The following is a 22824-nucleotide window of genomic DNA, read 5'->3' as shown; positions in this document are numbered from 1 at the left end:
GTTGGCTACTGCCACCAATAGAAAGGGGCAGCTTGTCCATGCTGGTCTCCCACAACTTGATCCAGTGAGCAACTGCTGCCAGGATCCGTCCCTTAGTCTCTCTTGCCTTCTGAGCCCCATATTTCCCTCTCTGTATCTGGATTTCACATCAGGGACATCCAGGCTTTCCTCCTGTCTCCAGAGGGAGGTGGTGGACTCTCCTTCCATGGAGGTTTTAAAGCAGAGTTTTTTTGGGGGGGGAAGCCACTGTCATGGCTGCTTTGGTGGAGATTCCTGCATTGCGGGGGTTGGACTAGATGACTGCTCCAATGGGGGGGGGTGAGGCCTTCCTGCATTCCACCCTCACTTTATTCATCACTAATGTTGTCAACTTTAATCTTTCCTAACTTTGACTGAACATCTTATTGGGACCATTTGGGGACACTCCCTGCCTGCCCCCCCTCAGGACTTTCCAAGCACTCTCCCTCTGTGGCTGGTTGTAGCTTTGAGGGAGGTCTGACTACATCTCCCCACGGAAGGGCTGGCAACCCAATGGTCCAAGAGCCCTGCTGGCCGAGCCTGCCCCTTCCCCCAACTGGCGGGGCCACTGGGATTGGGGGCTTCCTGGGACATGGTGCCCTGAGCATGTTTTGGAGCTGTAGGTTGGTGCTGAGTCCCAGGCGACTTCCTGGTCACCTGCTTGCATGCGGATCCTGGCTTGGTTTGGGGCGATGCCCCTGAGGTCAGTTCCCCCTCCCTCGCCCTGCCAAGGGGAAGCAGACTCAGGACCACATCTGAAGAAGCCCCATCACAGTCTCTTCCTCTCTCACACGCACCAACCTCATCATCACAGAATCGTAGAGTTGGAAGGGATCCAAGGGTCATCTAGTCCGACCCCCTGAAATGCAGGAACCTCACCTAATGCATCCATGACAGATGGCCGTCCAATCTCCTGCCCCTTGGCTGGAGATGCTGGCACGCTGACCCTCACCTGACCTCTCCTCCCCTACTTTGGTGACAATGCCCATGACCAGCTTTCCATTTGGTCAGCCGAGAGGATCCCGATCTGGGACATCTTGGAGGTCCCGGGCCACAGGGAGGTTAGGCTGGCCTCAACCAGAGCCAGGGCTTTTTCGGCCCCGATCTGGTGGAACGCTCTGTCACAAGAAACTAGGGCCCTGCGGGACTTGACATCTTTCCGCAGGGCCTGCAAGACAGGGCTGTTCCACCAGGCCTTTGGCCAGGGCACAGTCTGACCCCCTCCTTCGGTAATTCCTCACAGAACTCTAGCCCAATGGTTGCGATTAATTTGATTTTGAATTGATTTTAAAATGAATTGATTTTAGAATGCTGTGTTACTTTTACTGTTGTCAGCCGCTCTGAGCCCGGCTTTGGCTGGGGAGGGCGGGATATAAATAAAAATTATTATTATTATTATTATTATTATTATTATTATTATTATTATTATTTAAAATCCCCAAAGAAGGAGAGCTCCCCACCTCCCAAGGGAGACAGTTCTATGGTCAAACGGCTCTTACTAGCAGAAAGTTCTTTCTGAGGTTTAGCCATCATGGCAGTCCTTTCCCCAGTAGTCCTTTCCTGGCCAGCTAAGGGGTCTCCTTTCGGTACCCTCCCCCCCACACCCCCCCACAGCTACTCCCTCCAATTCCCTGGGAGGGCTGAAGATTGCACTGTTCTTTGCATCAGGACTGGCCGGTCTGTCCTGTAGATGAGGCCAGCGCTGAACTGCCTGCCTGGAGGGAGCCCCAGCTCTGTTTCCCCAATTAACCCCCCTCGCCCTCCCCCAGCCTCCCTCTTATAGTGGCCTACTTACACTAGTATCCCCTGCCCTCCCCCTCCCTTCTTGGCCTCCCCTTTCTCCCTCCCCCACCCAGAAGGGGGTGCTCTGCTGACCCCCCCACTGCAGCCGCCAGCAGCTCTCTGCTCTGGAACCTGCCGCTTGCTGGCGGCTGCCTTGCTCCAGAGCTACTCCTGCTTCTGCTCAGGCCCATGCACAACGGTGGTGGTCATGGTGATCTCACTGTAGGTCACCCTCCCAGCTTTGGGCGCTTCTTGTTCATGCGACTGCAGCAGGTCGTGCACAGACCCCGACTGGGCCTGGGACGGCCCAAACATCATGTAGGAGGCCTCAGGGTGCAGGAGGCCAAACAGGTGTGGGATGCTGGAGGAGCTTCTCTGCCTGTGCGCCTCGACGACGAGGGCAGAGAGGATGCTGACCATCTCCTGGCTGCTGAGGGCTCCTGTGATGTATCTCACCAGAAGGTCCTGTCTTTTGGCCTCCGAGATGTACGTGGAGAAGAGCAGGTCCCACATGGAGATTCTCCGGCCTTGGAACTCCCCGAGGGGGAACTCGAAGGTGAGCACCTCCACCGTCTTGTCTGAGGGGCTGTCTTGGGGGAAGCCGGCGCTGCTACCCTCGCTGGGGGCTCCTGCCCCTTGGCTGGAGATGCTGGCACGCCGACCCTCGCCCGACTTCTCCTCCCCTACTCTGGTGACGATGCCCGTGACCACCTTTTCCATTTGGTCAGCCGAGAGGATCCCGATCCGGTACAGCTTCAGGACCTCTTTCCTTTTCTTCTCTGGGAAGTACTTGGAGTGGAGAAGGTCCCACACGGACACTTTGCGCCCACGGAACTCGCCGACAGGGACCTCGACCATCCTGGACTTCAAGACCTTGTCCTTCTCATCCTGCCCTTCGTCGTCGTCGTCGTCGTCATCATCAGCATCATCATCGTCATCCTCCTCCTCCTCGTCTTCCTCAAGTGATGTTGCTGGGGAAGAGGCTGCCTCCTGGGCCGGGGCCTTTGCTGCCGTTTGTTCCAGAGTGTAGAAGAGGTCGTGCAGCGAAGCCAGGATGATGAGCATGGAGGAGAGATCCTCAGCACTGAACTGGCCATCTCTGTACTTCCTCAGGAGCTCTTCCTGCTTGTCTCTTGTGATGTAGTGAGAGAAAAGGAGGTCCCACACGGAGACCTGCTGGCCCCGGAACTCTCCGGCGGGCAAAGTGACCATTTTGGCCTTCAGCACATCATCCGATTGCTTGTTGGGCGAGGGGTCCACAGCCTTGGCCTCCTTGGCTTCCTTGGCCTCCTTGGTTCCTGATGACTCTCGGCTCCGACTTTTCACTCTGATGGAGAACTTCTTCTTGCTGGCTTCTGCTCTTTCCAAGGTCTCACTAACAGCCAGTGTCATTTGTCCAGGGCTGAGCACCCCTGTCCTGTACAGCTCCATCAGCTCCTGTCTTTTCTCCTGGGAGAAATATTTAGAATAGAGAAGGTCCAGCACAGGGACACTTTGCCCTTTAAACTCTCCAAAGGTCACAGGGATACGCACCAACTGTAAAGATTGCTTCAGTTGCCTCTCCTGGTGGTCGGCTCTGTCCCCTTCGCCCTTTGCCATGCCAGTCACCTGACCCAGCCCTTTGGCTTTCTCCTCCTCTATTTTGGCCACAATGGCAGTGACCACCGTCTCAATTTGCTCCATGTTGAGGATGCCCATCCTGTACAGCTTCAGGATCTCTTTCCTCTTCCCCTTGGGGATGTACTTGGAGTGGAGCAAGTCCCACACAGAGACCTTCCTCCCACAGAGCTCCCCAGCAGGCACCTTGACCACCCTGGACTTGAGCGCCTTCACCATCTCGTCCCGCTCAGAAGTCCGCTTGCTCTTCTCTGCCTCTGGAAACGCTGTTGTCTGGGTGGCTCTTTGCTTCTTCACACAGCCAGGGTTGCTTCTGGCCTCCACCTCGGTGATGATGGTCGTGAGGGTCTGGGTGATCTCCTCAAGGGTGATGGTGCCTGCTTTGTACTGCCTCAGCAGCTCCTGCCTCTTGTGCCGGGGGATGTACCTGGAGAAGAGGAGGTCCCAGATAGAGACCTCTTCGCCCTGGAAAAGCCCCACATGGACTTGGGCCGTGGCAGACTTCAGGCACCTCCGCAGATTCTCATCCACATGGACAGACCCTTTATCCATCACCTGAAACATCAGCAGCCCAGTGACAGGGTCAGGAAAGCACCTGGGCAGGAGCTGCAGGTATGTGAGGTTGTCACGAGCGTTGGGGTCAAAGCACCTTCTCGTGTGGTTGGCAGGGTTGGAGACCAGGTGGAAGATCTCCGCATCCAAGTAGCCCCACTTGTAGGCCACCTCTACAGGGAGGCGGTGGCTGTGCATGGGGTGGATGAGGCCCCCCGTAGCAACCTGAGCCTCCAGCAGGCGGATGCCGTGGTCCTTGATGAGCAGGCCTTTCTTCATGGCCTGGAAGAGGGAGATTTTGCTCCCGGAGAAGGGGTCAGTGTAGCCTGTCACAGCCTTCTCTGCAATGAGGAGAGTGTTGAAATGCTCTCGGTCGACCAGGCCAGCGTTCTTGGCATCTCTCACAGACAGCAGCCGGTTGTTTGTAAAGTCCACGATGTAGCCTGAGACGGCCTGGTGCTCCAGCAGAGCCAGGCCTGTCCCGTGGGTCAGGAGGCCTCGGTGCATGGCTTGCCGGATGCTCAGCCTCTCCTTGCCAGGCTCCTTGAGGATGCCCGCAATGACATGGTCCTCGCTCAGGTCGGTCGCACACGGAAAGGGCCAGCGTGGCTCTTCACGGACTTGGACTATTGGGGCTGCGTCCGTGCCCCCCTTGGGAAGGTGCTTGTCCTGTGGCATGGCTCGGGTGCAAGGGGGTCCAGGCGTGTCTTCTGGGTGGGTGATCGTGCAGGGGGAAGCAAGAAAGTCTCTGGAGGAAGAGAGAGGCAGAAAAGGCTTTGTGAGACAACTGTGCTCCCATTTGGGGGTCACAAGGGAGGCTGTTTTGCAAAGAAGAGAGAGCAGCCAGTGCCATGCAGGCAGGGGAACATTTCCACACAGTGCTAGGCCTTCCAACACCTGCTGTCTGTGCCAAATGCAGACCTGTAAAGTTGGCCCTGGCTGGCACTTCTGGATCCTGCCCTGGGCAGAGGTTGCTCCCTTGCTGGCTGCCGGGAGATGCACAACTGCTCCGTGAGGTGTGCTCCAGCCATCTCTGGGATTAGCAGCACAGGCCAAGCATTCGGCAATGTCATTCAGCTGTGGCTTCGCCAACAGCCGTCTTTCAACTGGGCCCTGCTGGAACTGCAGCTCCCACCAGCCCTTGCGGTATCGCCAGCAGGTGGGACAGTGGGAGCGAAGGTCCAGGACGCCAGGAGGGCATTGGCTTAGAGAAGGCTAGCTCACAGCCACTTCCCAGGGTAAACGTGAGAATGCAGACCAAGCCCCTCCCCAGACACTTCTCTAGGGTGATTCTCCTGCACATGTCCCCTCCCCGCAAGTCTCACCCACTCCTGTGCCAGCCCTGCCCCTCCTTTGTGGACTATTCAGGCACCAGGTGGGGTAACTGTGCCAGTTCAGTACCTGCTGGTGATGATGCCAGGTGCTGGGGGGGGGTGTTTGGTCCTGGGGCAGAAATCCTGGCCAGGCTGCCTTGGAGGAGGGACTCTGGCGAGACCTCCTGTGCCAGGAATTGCTTCCCAGGATTCCACCTGCTCAGGACAAGTGGGACCTGACACTAAGCTGCTGGGGCCACGGGCGGAGGAAGAAGAAGACAAAGAGGGCGCCCTGCTTATGCCACGGGGCTCAGCCAGACTGGTCCGGCCAGGCATGTGACCCTGTCTTTGCCCCCAGCCAGGAAACCTGTTTGCAGGCCCTCCATCCATCCGTCCACAGGCTGTCGACTCACCTGCGTCATTATGTTAATTGCCATGTTTTGGGGCTTGGCGGCTGTTCGCTTTGGCTCATCTGGTGCTCAAATTGGAAGTGGGGCTGCCTGCCTGGTGAGGTAATGCCCCAAATGCACCTAATTGGGGCTGTGGTGGAGCAAAGCCACTTTGCTGGGGAGGAAGTGCAGGAAAAGGGCTCCTTTGGAACAATTTGGGGAAACCACACAGGAGGCAGGGTTCGGGGGATGGGCGCGTGTACACAGGAACTGCACACACCCTTCTTCCTCTGTGTGTTTGTGTGAACGTGCCTGGGGCAAGCACTTGCCCTCCCTGCTCAGTCACAGAGTCACAAAGACAGGTTTGGATGCAAACACCCTCAGCCTTCAGCCTGAGCTGAAAGGGCAGAGAAGACCCACTGGCCCCTGGCCCCCCCCCCACTGCAATGGCCAGTGCGGAGGGGCAGCCGGGCGGGGGGGGGTAAGCCCCATTCCCCAACCACCTATTTAGTGAGCATAAGAAGGTGGGAAGAACGCTGCTGGAAAGGGGCCTTTCTAAGTCCAGCATTCTCTTCTCCCTGTGGCCCCCCAGATGCCTCTTGGGGGAAACCAGCAAGCAGGACTCAGGCACAAGAGCAACACTCTCCCCTCCTGTGACTGTGGAGACAGAATCATCGAACAATAGGAGTGTAGTCAGGAGGCACCTCAAGGATAATCTACTCCTCCCTCTGCAAGGCAGGAATCGCTAGTAGCCCCCTCCGCCATGAATTTGCATCCTTCCCAATTTGCTCACACAGCTTACACAGAGGGTAGATTAAACTCAGTCTTTACTCAACAGGACGCGGGTGGCACTGTGGATTAACCCACAGAGCCTAGGGCAGCTCCCGTTGCTTGGTCCCTGCTCCTGCCAACCTAGCAGTTCGAAAGCAAAGTCAAAGTGCAAGTAGATCAATAGATACTGCTCCAGCAGGAAGGGAAACGGCGTTTCCGTGCGCTGCTCTGGTTCACCAGAAGCGGCTTAATCATGCTGGCCACATGACCCGGAAGCTGTACGCCGGCTCCCTCGGCCAATAAAGCGAGATGAGCGCTGCAACCCCAGTCGGCCATGACTGGACCTAATGGTCAGGGGTCCCTTTACCTTTACCTGTTTGCAGGAAAGTTGTGTGTTGATGCCTGCTCCCCTCTCCCAATTTCCTTGCAGCACTTTGGGTATCCTCCATCCCACACTCTATTCTGCTTCACTTTCCTAACCACTGCTGCTTTTTAAAAGTGGATTTGTGGCACTCAGGTAACAGAGGGATTTAATCCACTTTAGCTTGGCAAACCTCCGTCTGCAGCCTGTACCTGAACCCCTCCCACACAATAGAGGCACTGGGGAGTCTGCATGAAGTGCCAAAGTCACCGGGGACCAAAGACAGCAGGCAAGGGGGGCAAGGGCTGTGGGTGCCCCCTGGCCTGCTTGCCGGCTTCCCTGTGGGGCATCTGCTTGGCCAGTAGGACTCTTGTTACGGCTTCAGTTAGAGCTAAGTGGAAGCTCTGTCTGCAAAGGCGGTCTACCCCACTGTGCCAGGTGCTGTAGTGCAAAAAGCAGTGAGGGAGGTTGTACCCCCCTCCATGTCCCGCTTGCGGTCTTCCCAGTGGGGCATCTGGGTAGCCATGCGGGAAACTAGGGCCAGGCTAGAGGGGCCCACCTGGGCCTGATCCTGCAGGGCTGTCCTTGAAATGTGGAATAAATGACACACCAGACTGCAGTGAAAACACAAAAGTGCTTCCAGGGCTCTTGTGGCAAATGCAGCCAAGAGCCCCTCAGAAGAATGTCAGCAGCTGGATCAGGCCAGAGGGGGGCCCCTCATCCAGCATTCTCAGTGGGCAAAGGGGGTCCCAGAGGGAAGAAGCCCCCAAGAGCAGCCGCAGCAGCAGAGCTCTCCCCACCACCCTTCCCAGCAAGCAGCAGTCAGAGGCAGGTCACCTCCGGCAGCCAAGAAAAGATGCTGCCATCCTGGCTAGTAGGCTCATTCTCCCTGGGTCTGTCTGGTTCCCTTTCAAAGCTGCCTTGAGCCCCAACAGGGGGAAAGGTGGGCTAAAGATGATGATGAAAATGAAGACCATCTAGGTTGGCAGCCATGACTGCCTCCTGCATAGTTTTAACCGTGTGCTTCATGTGGAAGGATGCCCAACCTCCAACTTCACTGAATCTACGATCACGAGAGGGAGAAAACTTTCTCCACCCCCCCCCCACTCTTGCATTCTTCAAGGCCTGGTGTCCATTCACTTCTCCAGCAGAGAAAGGGCTGAATGGATCCCAGGGGCTCAGAACGGCTGCCTGCTCCCTCCTGCTTCCCTCCCTCCCTCTGCGGCTTCTCAGAGGCAGACGGGAGCTGCCTGGGCTCCTGCAGGTGAGTGACAGGCCAATTGTCTTTTGGGGAAAGAGGTGCGGGAGCCGGATGCATCTGGAGTGCCAGGAGGCAGCCAACCACATTCCATGCCCGCCTAATTGCCACCCGAGGAGGCTGGCCCGGTGCTGGAGTCCTGGAGGCAGAGGCCACCTGCTCTGCCAGGGCCAGCCAAGCAGAGGAAATGACACAACCACAACAACAACAACAACAGGAGGAGGAGGAGCCGGGAGCACAACTGCATAAATGGCCTCCTGCCTCTGGGGCCAATTTGCCTAATGGTCAGCTGAGCCTCTCCGGGGACCTGTGGGGCTGGCATGAGCCCAGCACAGGGAAGGGGGGAGAGGCTGCACTCTGGCTTGGCCTGGGTGGGCCTGAGGGACTTGGCACCAAAACACAGGGTAGTGGGATCAGCCACCCCTCTGAGGCCAGGGCAGCCGGGTGCAGAGAGGGGTGCCCTCCGCACTGCTTGGTGGAGCCGCTGGTCTTCCACTAAGTCCAGCAGGATCTGCCCCTTATCCCCTCCGCACCCTTGGACTGCCCCTCATTTTCTCTTCTCCTGACAAGCACCCCATTCCAGACCCTTCCTGAGTGCCTCTCACCCCACTGCTGCTGCTTCCAGGTCCTGGCCAGCAGCTGAGCCAGGCGGTCCCTCCAGGAGCCCAGCCTCCTCTCCCTGGTGCTGAGCTCCTGCAAACAAGGCACTGGGCGCCTCCTCCTGCTCCTGTTCTGCATCCTGCAGCCCCTGGGGCTGGGGAAGAGTTGGGGGGCCAAACAGGCAGGTATCTTAGCCACACTTGGGGCACGTCTGAATGAGGGAGTTTGGCCAGCCTCTGATTTCACTCCTGTGGGCTCCCCATGGGGCTGGAACCTGCAGCTTTGCCCTCTAAGCATCACTGTGGCCCAGGCCCCCATTTGAAGTGGGGTGCAGAGTGGAGGCTGCAGCCATGTCTGGGTGGGAGTGCTCCTGCAGAGAAGCCTGCAGCCTCTTCTCAATGTTGCTCAGTGGGTGACTGAGCTGCGTGTGGGGCTGGTCTGGTCTCCAGCCTCCACTTGGCTGCTTCAGCACCTGACACGAGCCCCCTTCCATCCCTTCCTCCATCCCTCCCTCATTTCCCTACTTAAGTGGGCCGGAAAGGCACTCCTGCTCTCCTCTCCACCAACAGCTTTTTAAACTGAGTGAGGATAGGGAGGTCTTGAACTCAAGGGGTGAGGGGTCCACCGGCTGCCCCGCTGGAGAGAGGGGGCTGGGGGGGGGATGGCTCCTCCATCCTCATCCTTGGGCTTCTTGCCGGACCCCGACTGGGCAACCCCATCCTGGGGGTCTAGCAGGGGCCTCAGCATCCCCTTGCCTACTTTCTTCTTGCGGGATCTGAGCAGGAAGGCACTGCTGCCCCCACCTCTCCCACCTTGGCACCTCCCAGCTGCCCTCGCAGAAGGTGCCCCCAGCCCCTACCTGAAGGCTCCTGGTGAAGCGCTGCTCTGATCTCTTCTGCCTCGTCCGGCTGCCTCTTCTGACTGTCCCACAGGTGCTGCTGCCCCGGCTTTAAAGCTGGCCACCCCGCCCAGCGATGACACACGGCCCAGCCCTGCCTGCCAGGCCAAGGTGTGGGGCAGGCACACGCTGCTGCCACAACAACAGGGCAGAAAGAAGCCTCTTCCCGCCTCCCCAGGTCCTCCTTTGCCACCAAGGAACCAGCAGGCCCAAACAAGGGGAGGGGTCTTTACAACGGGGGGGGGGGGGTTGGCAAGGCAGAGCCAAAGAGGGATTATTTTTGGCCCCTGCCCTTTGGAAAGGCGTCTCCATTTTAATGTGGAAGCACAAACAGAAACAAGCATAAAACCTGCAGCGCAAGGAGCAGGAGGCATCATGCTGGAGTGGTTGGGGGGTCAGAGGAGGGCCGGGGAGAGCTGGGTCCCAATCCCACCGCAGCCTTGCAGCTCAGCCTCTCTCAGCTTAGCTGACCTCACAGGGCTCGAGGGGAGGAGAAGATGGGGCAGGGAGAACCGCCCAGCAGCCCCCCAGGCCAGCTCCTTGGAGGAAGCCAAGGAGCCCCCAAGACCAGGCCAGAAGCTCCTCACAATAAGCCCCCCCACCGAAACAGTTGCTTGAACCACCCCTCTGACACCCCCAGGAGGCAGGCGGCTGAGGAGGGAGCCCCTTCTGCCAAGGGGGAAGACCCTGGAGAGGAGCCTCTGCCCTCAGAGCCCATCCTGCCCCACATGGAGAAGCCTTTCAGAGCCCCCGGAAATGAAGGTCCAGGGTACCCCCACCATAGCCAAGCTGGGCCAAGGAAGGCCGCCTCCTCTTTGCGAGGGAACAGAAGGCAGGCAAGGTCTGGCCCAGGGAAGACTGCTGAGGGGTTGTCGTCCCATTGCACTGGGCCACTGCAGGGGACATGGCTGAGGGCCCACCAGGGAGGAGAATGCCAGTGGGGGTGCCCATGCCCTCCCTGCTCCCAGTTGAGCCTGCTCTGGAGTGCAGGGTGTGGCAGCAGAAGGGGCACAGCCAGCCAGCCTCCCTTCCTCCAGCTGCTCTCGAAGGTCCTCCCCTCTTGTGGCTGCATCTGGAAGAGCCTGGACGGATGGAGGCGTCCTGGGTTCAACTCTTGACAGCTTCCCCCTAAATGAAGTCAAGCACTTGACTTGCAAAAAATAAATAGATGCAAAATAACTGCCTCCATGGAACCAGCCTTACAAAAGCTGAGAGCTGACAGCCAGAGCTGGGCTACGCAGGAGGCGACAAGGCAAGCAGTTTGGTCACCAATGCCAAGTCCCCCCCCTTGCAAAATCTAGCCCAAAGAGGTCAGTAGCTCCAAGCTGTTCCCCCCCAGGCATCAATTTCTCATACGGCACTCTTCCCCCCCCCCCCAGGACACCCCATGGGGGTCCCTGTTCAGGGCTGGGAGCAGGCAGACAGGTCTTTCCATCCCTTGGCTCTGGGCCTGTCCCTGGACCTCTGGGACGGATGCTGATGGCAGCCAGAGGTGGGGGAGGGGGCCGTGGTCTTTTGCACAGGGAGAGGAGCTGGGCAGGGAGGACTTGCCCTCCCAGATTGTCGTTAAGATTGTTGTCCTTTGTTCATGGGGAGGCTTCAGCCCCACAGCCCAGCACACGAGGACAACCAGCTTCTCCCCCCGGTTGCCTGCTCCCCAATCTCTGAGCAGGGAGAGACTCTGGGGGCTCCCCAGGGCTCAGTTTCCTTGGAATGAGGGTCACTGAAGAGTGCGGCGTCTTCATGGAATTGTAGAGTTGGAAGGGACCCCACGGGTCATCTAGTCCAGCCCCCTGCAGTGCAGGAATCCTAGCTAAATAATTCTTGAGAAATGGCCTTCCAAGCTCTGTTTGAAAACCTTCTTTTTGGATATACAGCTTTATTTACGCATATCTGCAACCTGAGCAGAGGGGCTCACAGCAGACCTGCCGTCCTGTTAGGGATCCAGCACAGAGCAAGGCTGAGCTCTGTCTCTCCAGCTTCCAGCATCAGCCAAAAACTCAACACAAAACACTCTGGCTATTGTTTGCCTCCCTTACAAGGTGGTCCTGCTTCCAACTGGGGGTGGGATTTGCCCCCCTTTGTCTCTAGGGCAAAGGGCAGCCTCCCCCTCATGCAAATGCTAGTCCTTAACTGGCCGGCTAAGGCCATTACCTGAGCAAAGGAACTGGTCTGGCTGGTTTCCTCTGATAGATTCTACGCACAGTTTGGGAGAGAGCCAGGGCATTCGCAGAATGGTAGCGCAGGGAGGGGTTCCCAAAGACCATCTAGTCCAAGCCCTGCAGTGCAAGAGTTGCAGCTGAAGAATCCCTGACGGACAGCCACCATCCAGCCTGAGCCCCCAAACCTATCACAGCCCTATTCTAGCTCATGGCTGATGTTAGATAGGTGGGGGGAAGTGGGAATGGGGGCGGGATGTGAGGAAAAGAGGGAGCAAGTGATAGAGACAAGGAGGGAGGGAGGTTCTGGGTGTGGGGAATGGGGGGGCACTGGGTGTCAGGGTGAATCTGAATGTATGCGTTAATGAGTGTGTGCCCCTAACTGGGACAAAGTGTGTCTCTAAGGTGTGTGTGTGAAGACCCTGACCGCCTCCACTGCCCGCCATGCCCACTTGCCTTTGCCCCCCCCATCCAGGGCCCACCTGCTGCCAGTGCCAAGAGCGGTGCCCGCTCCCACTCTAGGGACTGGGCGCCACCCAGGGTGCCTCTCCCCTTGTAGAACTGGCCATGGACTCTCCCTTTCCAGCCCCCTTTGGCCCATTCAGGAGCTTCTCCTCCCTCCCCTCCCCCTCCCTGCCTCTCCACAAAATGAATGGGAGCTTAAAATATGCCTTGGTGCTGGTGCTGAGCCCTGAGCCGGGGTGGGGCGGATTAATTAAAGCGCTGGACACTTTTGAGTCACGCCAACCTCTGAGGCCTTCCTGGTGCAGGATGCGCTCTCTCCCTCCTGCAAGTCTGCGCATCTCCCACTGCTGCCTTTTTGGCTGGCCAGTCCAGATTCGTACCTCAATGCAATTGTGTGCGTGTGTTTGTACTATTGGTGTTTAATTACAGTGGTACATCTGGTTACGAACTTAATTTGTTCCAGAGGTCCGTTCTTAACCTGAGGTACCACTTTAGCTAATGGGGCCTCCTGCTGCTGCCGCCGCACGATTTCTGTTCTCATCCTGAGGTAAAGTTCTTAACCCGAGGTACTACTTCCGGGTTAGTGGAGTCTGTAACCTGAGGTGTTTGTAACCTGAGGTACCACTGTACTTGTTGATTATTAGCAGTCCTATGTTTTTAGCTTTTTCTATTTTATCTGTCTTTTTGCATTTTGTACCTGCAAGAAAATGTGGGCTCCACATAGATGTAATAAGAACAAGAGCAGCAGTCGGCTCTTTTGTCCTCCGTCTGCCCAGGGACAGGTGGCCATTTCTTCACCTGGAATGTTTGCCGGCTGCTTCCAAGACCAGCAGAAGCCCCTCAGTTGCCCAGGGGAAAAGGAGAGCCAGTGTGGTGGAGTGGTTAAGAGCAACAGACTCGTAATCTGGGGAACTGGGTTCACTTCCCTGCTCCTCCACACGCAGCTGCTGGGTGACCTTGGGTCAGTCACACTTCTCTGAAGTCTCTCAGCCCCACTCACCCCAAAGGGTGTTTGTTGTGGGGAGGAAGGGAAAAAGGAGATTGTTAGTTGCTTTGAGACTCCTTCGGGTAGTGATAAAGCGGGATATCAAATCCAAACTCTTCTTCTTCAGCTGGACCTCCCTGAAGCAGCCCCGACATGGCAGCAGGCGGAGGCAGAGCCAGCCGTTCTGGCGCTTGCCTGACTCCTGCCTGTTCTGCCTCTGGAAACCCCTAGATTATTTGCCACCACGTTTTCCCTCCTGGCAAGGAGGCCCATCGCTCCACTTCCCTCAGGCTCTGGAGCTGCTGGCGGCTCCGCTGGCTCTGCTTTAGGCAGAGGCTGCAAGTGGAGAGGGGTCCCTCCACGTTCCCTCCCTTCCTTCCTTCCTTCCTTCCTTCCTTTTTTTTTTTATAATATTTTTATTCAAGAATTTTTTCCATATAAACATAACATACATAAACATACAAAGACATAAACAAAACAAAAACATGTACCATTTCATATCCTAATTTCTTATACCTTTCTTCCCCGACTTCCTCATGCCTCCCTTTTCTGTATTCCAAATTCTTATCGATTACTCAGCAAATCTTCCCTTATTTTAATTTAGATTTAAACTAATCTTCCTTATTCTCCTTGTCTTAACCATTGCTAATAGTAACCATTTACTTTCCAGTCCAACATCATTCTAACTTTCATTAACTTTGTGATATTTCTTTAAATAGTCCTTGAATTTTTTCCATTCTTCTTGCGCTGCTTCTCTTCCCTGGTTTCGGATTCTGCTCGTCATTTCTGCCAAGCCCATGTAGTCTATCACCTTCATCTGCCATTCTTCCAGTGTGGGTAGCTCTTGCGTCTTCCAGTACTTCGCAATGAGTATTCTAGCTGCTGTTGTAGCATACATAAAGAAAGTTATATCCGTCTTTAACACCCCTTGGCCGACAATACCCAAGAGAAAGGCCTCTGGTTTCTTAGGGAAAGTATATTTAAATACCTTTTTAAGTTCATTATAGATCATTTCCCAGAATGCCTTAATCTTCGGGCAAGTCCACCAAAGATGAAAAAATGTACCTTCAGTTTCTTTACATTTCCAACATTTATTATCAGGCAAATGGTAAATCTTTGCAAGCTTGACTGGGGTTATGTACCACCTATATATCATTTTCATAATATTTTCTCTTAAGGCATTACATGCCGTAAATTTCATCCCGGTGGTCCACAACTTTTCCCAATCAGCAAACAAAATATTATGACCAATGTCCTGAGCCCATTTAATCATGGCTGATTTAACCGTTTCATCTTGTGTATTCCATTTCAGCAGCAAATTGTACATTTTTGACAAATTCTTAGTACTGGGTTCTAACAGTTCTGTCTCCAATTTTGATTTTTCCACCTGGAAGCCAATTTTACTGTCTAGTTTAAACGCTTCATTTATTTGATGATAGTGCAACCAATCTCTCACCTTCCCTTTTAATTTCTCAAAGCTCTGCAATCTCAGTTTGTCCCCTTCCTTTTCCAAAATTTCCCAGTATCTTGGCCACTTAGACTCCATGTTTAACTTTTTAACTGCCTTAGCTTCCATTGGCGACAGCCACCTTGGAGTTTTATTTTCCAGCAAATCTTTATATCTAACCCAAACATTTAATAGTGCTTTTCTGACAATATGATTTTTAAAACTTTTGTGTGCTTTAACCTTGTCATACCACAAATATGCATGCCACCCAAAAATATTGTTAAAACCTTCCAAATCCAAAATGTCTGTGTTTTCAAGAAGCAGCCATTCTTTCAGCCAGCAGAAAGCTGCCGCTTCATAGTACAATTTAAAGTCTGGCAGGGCAAACCCCCCTCTTTCCTTTGAATCCGTTAATATCTTAAATTTAATTCTGGGCTTTTTGCCCTGCCAGACAAATTTAGATATGTCTTTTTGCCACTTCTTGAAACAATCCATTTTATCAATTATTTGCAATGCTTGGAACAAAAACAACATTCTTGGCAATACATTCATTTTTATAACTGCAATACGGCCTAACAAGGAAAGCTTTAAGTTGGACCAAATCTCCAAATCTTTTTTCACTTCTCTCCAAGTTTTTTCATAATTATCTTTAAACAAATTCACATTTTTAGCTGTCATATTTATACCCAAATATTTCACTTTTTTAACCACAGTCAACCCTGTCTCGTTCTGAAACCTTTCTTTTTCTATCTGTGTCAAATTTTTCTCCAAAACCTTTGTCTTAGACTTATTCAATTTAAATCCTGCCATTTGACCAAACTCTTGAATTATTTCCAAAACTCTTTTCGTGCTAGCTTCTGGCTCTTGCAATGTAAGTACTAAATCATCTGCAAATGCTCTCAATTTATATTGTTTAGCTCCGACCTGAATCCCTTTAACCAACTGGTCCCTCCTAATCATATTAAGCAAAACCTCCAGGACCGATATAAAAAGTAGTGGGCCTTCCTTCCTTCCTTCCTTCCTTCCTTCCTTCCTTCCTTTGCTCGGCCTGCCGGGGGTCTCAGGCCCCAGCCTAAGTGGCCTCAGGGGCCGTGTCAGGCAAGTGCGGAGGCCGCTGGGCAGGCCATGGCACAGAGACCCCCATGATCACAGTGATCACAGGGCGGCTGAATTGAAGGGATCCCCGAGGGTCACCCAGCCCCCCAGGTCTGCCCCCCAGGCCCAGCCCTGCCCCCCGTGGCCTTGCTGGGCCTGCCATGAGGGGCTGCAGCAGAACAGGGGTCTCCCGCCAAGCAGAGCCAACGGAGCAGGGCCAGGCCAGGCAGCGGAAGAAGGAGGGAAGTGGACTCAGCCACTCTCCGTGGGGCTGACCCACATTTCTGCTGTGTTCCAGCACTGGCTTGAAACCCTCCATGCTCCTGTTCCGGCTTAATGGCCCAGGAGGGGTGGGGGTAGCTGGGAGGCCCTTGCCGTCCACCTCCCCCCCACCAGGCCAAAGGAAAGCCCCTCGCCCTCCCAAAGCAACGGGGGGGGGGGGGGTTTGCTTTGTTAGCATCATACTCTCCAAGTGTCCTGATTTTCCAGAGACAGTCCCAGAATGACAGAAGCCGTTCCAGTGTCTGATTTGATCCCAGAAGGTCCTGCTTTTCCACATCCTGGAGAACAATTGAAAGTGGTGGAGAGATCAGACCCATCCCTCAGAGGAAATGCATGGAGTATTGATTCCTTTATTGTAAATGGAACCTTAAGCTGTCTACTCAGAAGTAAGTCTCACTGTATTACTCCCAAGTAACTGGTTCCAGACTGGGCAGCCTTACACTCCAATCCGAAGCATTTTTACTCAGAACTAAGTTCCAGAATTCAATAGAATTTACTCTCTGGTAAGTTCCTGATCATTCTCAACAGCTTCTGTATTATTATTATTATTATTATTATTATTATTATTATTATTATTGCTCACTCTTTCCCCTGTCAGGGACTCAAGGCAGCTTCCGCTAAAATTTTATTATTTTATTTCATTCTCCTTATCTGCGGAAGATGTTCTAAATGATCCCTTCGCTCACTCATTTTTTCTTTACAACAACCCTGTGAGGTAGGTTCAGCGGAGAGGCGGTCATTTGCTCCAGGTGCCCCTTCTACATCAGGAAGCTGCTCCCACGTTTCATCTCCAGCGCACATTGATGTAGAACAGAATGTCCCTATTTCCATCAAAGAAATGTTGGAGGGCATGAGGAGGACGTGGGGGGGGCTGAAAGGCCCCCTCTTTGGTGCCCCCCTCTGATCATCAGAGCCCTCTCTGCGTCTCCCAAAGGCCTGGAGTGGAAGCCCCTAACCCCACCTGCCCATTGGAAAACACCTGAATGATTCAGCCAGGTGTGGCTCTTCCAGCTGACACACATCTGCATACAGTATGTATAGAGATAGATGCACATTTGCACATACATACAGTAGGCACTCAATTCTAAAACGTGGGTGACGTGACCTTGGTGCAGTGGTGGCAGAGAGAAGGAGGGCCTGGTGCAGAGTTCCTCCTCGCCCTCTTTCAGGGCCAGATCCTGGTCAGCTGGCACCCCCTGCTGGGTCCCCTGGCTCACTGAAGCCTGCAAGTACGTGGACACCATACGGGGCAGCACCTCTGAGCCTGGCCAGAGAGATGTTTTTTCCTGCTCACTGAGCAGTCACTGTGCCCAGACACTTAGGAGTAAGGAGCAGGTTTCCTTACAAGGGAAATAAATCTCCCAAGGAGGCTAAAACTCAGTAAAAACACACTGTCAGTTTTGATTTATTCAATTAACAAAATCCTATATACCACTTAACTGTAGTAAAACCTCTAAGCAGTTTACAATTTCAACAAAACCCCTTAATTTAAAAGAATAGTTAACAAAATCTGACAATAGATAGTCCAACCTAGCAAGCCCTAAAATTAATTAAATCATGCCGAAATACAGTTTCAAACCAGCAGACAAATTGCCATCTCAGCTAAAAGCAGATTGAGACAGATGGGTCCTCAAAGCTCTTTGAAAAGCCAAGAGAGGGTGGCACCACTGAAATTCCTCTGTCTCTGGCGCCCACCAAGAGCTGGGCATGAAGACGCCCCTCTTCGAGTGCTGAGGCAGCTGGTGCTCAGGCGAAGGGAGAGCAGGTGACAAGGGGGCCTCTTCATGGTTGAATCCTGCACTGAGGGGTCCAGGCCATGCTGAGGAGGCTGGCCGCTGGGGGGCACCCTGCCCACACCTGCCAGCTGCTTTCCTCCCTCTCGTGCTGGCTGGGCTTCTTTCCATTTTCTGTTGCGTTGATGGAGTTTGGGACACCCCCTGGCCTACTGCCCACATCACGGCCCAGTTTGAGATGGGGAAACTGGTAGCGCTGGTGTCGGCCTCTAGCATCCTTGGGTTGCTGGTGGGAAGCAGGAAGTGTCCAATAATGTAAACCAAAAAGAGAGAGAAATGTTTTCAGAGATGCTGGAAAGAGTGGTGGCTTATTATTATTAGCCCACTGCAGTTCAGCTTCTCTTTCTTCTTCTTCTTTACATCCTGCCAGGGCCCAGCACTGGGGCCAGAGCTGAGGGTGTCCTGCGGACACCTGGCCCAATTCTCCCCACCCACCTTAAAAGTTTCCTTCCATGGCCCAGCTCAGGGCAGCTGCACCTAGCCTCCATTTAATTTCCCACAATGCCCCTGACCTAACATCACGCTGGGGCATCGTGGGAATTTTAAAGGGTGGCTAGATCTGGAGCCAGCCCAAGAGAGGACACATTGCCCACGGGCCCCTCAAACCTGCAGCCAGCTTCTGGGAACTGGTCCTGCCTCCCTGGCTGGACGCTTCTCCTTGACCAGCCGCATGCTGTGGCACATGATCAGCTGAGCCTCCAGCACGGTGACACTGGGACATGCTGTGGCAGAGGAGAGCCAGTGCCAAGAGGTGAAAGGGGTCAGGCCACTTCAGAGGCTCTTGGGCTTAATGTGGCCTCAGCTGCCACAGCCTCTCACCCACCTGCCACCCCCACCCAGAAACTGTCCCCCATCGGAGTCTCAGATTGGGGTGGGGCATCTCAGCAGGGCTTTCCACCTCTCGTGTAACACTGGAGCCCCGCAGGATCATCCAATGAAGCTGAATGTTGGGAGATTCAGGGCAGAGGAAAGAAAGCCCTTCTTGCCACAGGGCAGAAGGGTGAAGCAAAGGCCTTCGCTCCCAGAGGTAGCAATGATGGTCACCAACCTGGATGGTGTTAAAGGCGATCAGACAAATTCACAGAGGATCAGGCCACTGATGGCTCCCAGCCCCTGAGGCCACAATTCCTGCGTTGCAGGAGGTTGGGCTAGCTGACTCTTGGGGGTCCCTTCCAGCATTATGATTTCTCTCCACAGCTGGAAGCAGTAAGTGCTTCTGAATAGCAGTTTCTGGGTTCACAGCCTGCAGGAGAGAGCGGGAGCTGGGTGGAGACCCTTCAGGGCTTGCTCTGGCAGCGAGTCAGACCCTTGGTTCCTCCAGCTCAGTGTTGCTGGAGTCATAATAATAGTAGCAATATTCATTCTTATTCTTATTCATTTCTTATTTCTACCCCGCCCACCTGGCTGGGTTTCCCCATTGCCTCTCGTACTTGGATATGCCTTTGGGGACTGAATCCTCCACAACAACATTGTTTCAAGGCATGGATTATCAAGGAGCTTTGTGAATTTTGCACAGAATGACAGAAAAACCATCAAGAAACCACAGAAGAGCTGTGTGGACAAAGAGGCAACCTGTGATTCAGTGAAACGGATTATGAGGCTCCGTAACTCTCCATGCCTCTGAGCCATGCTTTCCCTCATGCCAGTGCTGGAAAGCTCCTTTTAGTGACAACCAATGTCTCTCTCCCCCCCCCCCCATGCAAAACTTGAACCAATGCAAAACTTGAAATCAATCTTTGCCCATGTTTCAATGCCTCAGGGTGGAGAGGGACAGAGAGCACCTGAAATACAATTATTTAGAAATTGCCATCATCTGTGCAGTGTATCTTTAAGGTTCAGCCAATAGCATTTGACGGTGGTTGTGTGTGCAAAGTAGTTTCATCATTTCATGAGATTCTGTTTCACTGGATCCGGTGTGTCTGTCTCCCGACTCTTGTGGCACCCCACTTTCTTCCTCCTCCCTCCCTCCATATTTCCTCCCTCCGCTACCCCCGGTTTCTCAGTTTGCCTCTGCACGGTTCCATCCTTATTTCAGACACTGTGATGTATTGGCATATGGCAATGGTGATAGATCACAATGTTGAAACCCAGCCATTGCCCGGCCCTCCCCAGTTCACTCCCCTTTCGCCCTGACTCTCACTGCTCAGGTGCCAGTCTGAGGCTTGAGAAGCCCACAGAGCTGAATCAGGAAGGCCTCCCTCATGAGCCCAGGAGAGGAAGATGGTTTGGGGTACAGGTGGTGATCTCTGCTGCCCCTTTCTCCATCAAGACACCTTGCACTGTGGACTCCACCAGGTTTAACCCTCAGGAGGAAGGCAGTTAAGGCCTCCGTGGAAGTCTGCAGTCTCTGTGGCCCCTACCAGGCTGCTTGCCAGGGCTGATCCTTGCCCGATGTCTGGATTTCCTCTGCCTCCAGGGTCCCAGTCCTGACAGAGTCATCCCACAGTCTGAAATGGTAGCTCTTGGCCCTGAGGCGGGGGTGAGAGGCCAACAACACGTCAGGAGCTGGTGGAACCCAGTCACTGCCCCGTGGCAGCCGTGGGTCAATGGGAGCTTGCCTTCCCCACTGCAGACACTGGCTGTGGGCTTCCTGCTGGTTGCTGCTGCTGCTGCCTTTCTGGGATGCGGTGCACAGAGGGACCCCCCCAGCCTGGGCAGGAAGCTTCTATTCTCTATCAGGGCTGTGGTTGGGGAGGGACGGAAGAGACAGCAGCTCCCGGCTGAGTCCCTCTTGGATGATGCTCCCCCTGCCCAACTCTTCCCGGGAGATGAATCGCTGGCCCATGGGAGGTCCACTGTCGTGTTGGCCCTGGCCATTTCTGCAGACTGGACCAGCAGGTGGTGTTGAGAGAAGCCTGCCCCACACCATGCTTTTAGGCCTTTGGGGCTCTATCTTGTCCCACATGACTTTTGGCATCTGTGTGTGAGACCACAGGGGAAAGTCCTCCAGAGGTTTAGCTTAAAATTTAGCTGCTAAAGTGTCATCAGTACATGGCTGACAGACAGATCTAACTTTCTTCTTCATGTGCGAGGGAACACTTCTCTTTGTCCAATTTCCCCAGGTCATGTGTCATTTAAACATTTATAGCATGTCCCATTTTACTTACTTTTTCTCTGAACTGAAAAGCCCCAGATGATGTACACTTTCCTGAGTTGCTCCATCCCTTAAATCATTTTGGTTGCCCTTTCCTGGACCTTTTCCAGCTCTACATCAGGCGAGTTGATCAGAACTGTACATGATAGTCCTAATGCAGTTGTAATGTAGATTTGCATTATGATATTGGCATACAGTGGTACCTCAGGTTACATACACTTCAGGTTACATACGCTTCAGGTTACAGACTCCGCTAACCCAGAAATATTACCTCGGGTTAAGAACTTTGCTTCAGGATGAGAACAGAAATTGTGCTCCAACGGCACAGCAGCAGCAGGAGACCCCATTAGCTAAAGTGGTGCTTCAGGTTAAGAACAGTTTCAGGTTAAGTACGGACCTCCGGAACAAATTAAGTACTTAACCTGAGGTACCACTGTAATGAGTTTCAGTTCTTTTCCTAATGATCCATTTCCTAAGGAACCCACACACTGAGTTGATGTCTTCATCAAGCTACCCACTTCAGTCCCAAGGTCTCATTCTGGTTTGCTGCCACCAGTTCAGACCTCAGGAGCGTATAGGTGCAACTGAGATTTTTTGCCCCAACATGCATCACTTTACACTTGTCATTTTACCTCCCATGAGCTCAGGGCTCATCCACACATTTCTGTGACTTGCTGTTTGCTCTGATTCGGTGGTCAAGAGGGGATTTTCACAGAGAAAGCCAAAATGGTGCTCAGGCACAGAGCTTTAAAGCACAGACCTAGATGAGCCCTCAGTTTGGAGAGGTCCTTTTGGCGCTCTTCTCAGTCTCTTTTTGTTTTAATGACCCTGAACAGTTTAGTGTCATCAGCAAACGTGGTCACCTCATCGCCTAGCACTGTCTCTAGATATTTTATGAGCACGTTAAAAAGCACAGCCCCCAATACAGATCCTTGGGGACTCCACTTTCTATACCCACTTGGAGACCTGTCCATTTATTCCTATTCTTTGCTTCTTGTTTCTTAACCGATTATTCACGCCCAAGAGGATCTCTCCTCTTATTCCATGCCTGGTGAGCTTACTCAGGAGTCTGGCTGGTGAAGTAGTTAGTCAAAAGTTGTGCGGAAGTCCAAGTCATCTGAATCACTTCGGTCGATATGCTGAATGTCACTCTTAGAGAACTTTAAAAGATCAGTGAGACACAGTTTGCCCTTGCAGAAGCCATGCTGACTTTGCTTGAGCAAGACTTGTTCTTCTGTATGCTTGGCAATTCTATCTTTAATAATGCTTCAAGCCAATTTTTGTGGAAGGGATGATAAGCTAACTGGTCTGCAGTTTTCTGGTTCCCCCTTTAAAAGGGGCTTTCCCCACAGGGTATTTGGCTGGCCCCCATGAGAGGAGCCTTCTAGATTAGCTGAGTCTTTGGTCTGATGCAGCTGCTGGGCTCTCCTTCTTCCTTCTGTTTATTTATTATTCAATGTCTGTGCTGCCCATCTTCCTAAAGGAGCCCAGGTTAGTATTAATGAGCCCCAAAGGGCCTTCGTTGTTTTTGCTGGACAGCCCAACATGGCTGCCACCCCCACGGCCTCCTCTATAAAAATGGCTGAGGGTCATATGACATTTGGATCCTAGAACTCCGAGGTCACAGCCCCACCAGGCATCTCAAGCCCTATTATACCACTTGGACAGTCAAGGCTTCCCCCAGGGTGCTGGGAATTATAGTTCTTCAAGAAGTTGCCTAACATAGGGGTAGCCATTGTGGTGCCCTCCAGATGTTGTTGGAATACAATTCCCACCTTCCTTGACCAATGGCCATGCTCATGGGCTGATGGGAGTTGTAGTCCAACAACATCTGGAGGGCACCACATTGGCTACCCCTGCCCTAACCACTCTCGTGACCTTATACTGCACTGGTTACGTTGACTGCCTGCTTTATTCCAACTCAGTTTTAAGCACTGTTGACTTT

At 53.5% G+C, this 22824-nt stretch overlaps 1 protein-coding gene across 1 annotated transcript; it reads right to left on the bottom strand.

Annotated features, from left to right (window-relative positions):
- Positions 1 to 1844: 1844 nt before the first annotated feature.
- Positions 1845 to 9712, bottom strand: LOC310766072 (epiplakin-like). The gene is made up of 2 exons (XM_083621959.1): positions 9521 to 9712; positions 1845 to 4717 (listed from the first exon to the last, which is right to left on the bottom strand). The coding sequence occupies exon 2, from the start codon at positions 4645 to 4647 to the stop codon at positions 1966 to 1968; it is 2682 nt and encodes an 893-aa protein (XP_083478085.1). The 5' UTR covers positions 4648 to 4717; positions 9521 to 9712; the 3' UTR covers positions 1845 to 1965.
- Positions 9713 to 22824: the final 13112 nt, after the last annotated feature.

The sequence above is a fragment of the Podarcis filfolensis genome (genome assembly GCF_964270895.1).
Source record: "Podarcis filfolensis genome assembly, chromosome: 7".
NCBI classification, from domain to species: domain Eukaryota; kingdom Metazoa; phylum Chordata; class Lepidosauria; order Squamata; family Lacertidae; genus Podarcis; species Podarcis filfolensis.
Note: the sequence above shows the minus strand (reverse complement) of the source record. Positions and strands in the feature narration are given on the sequence as shown.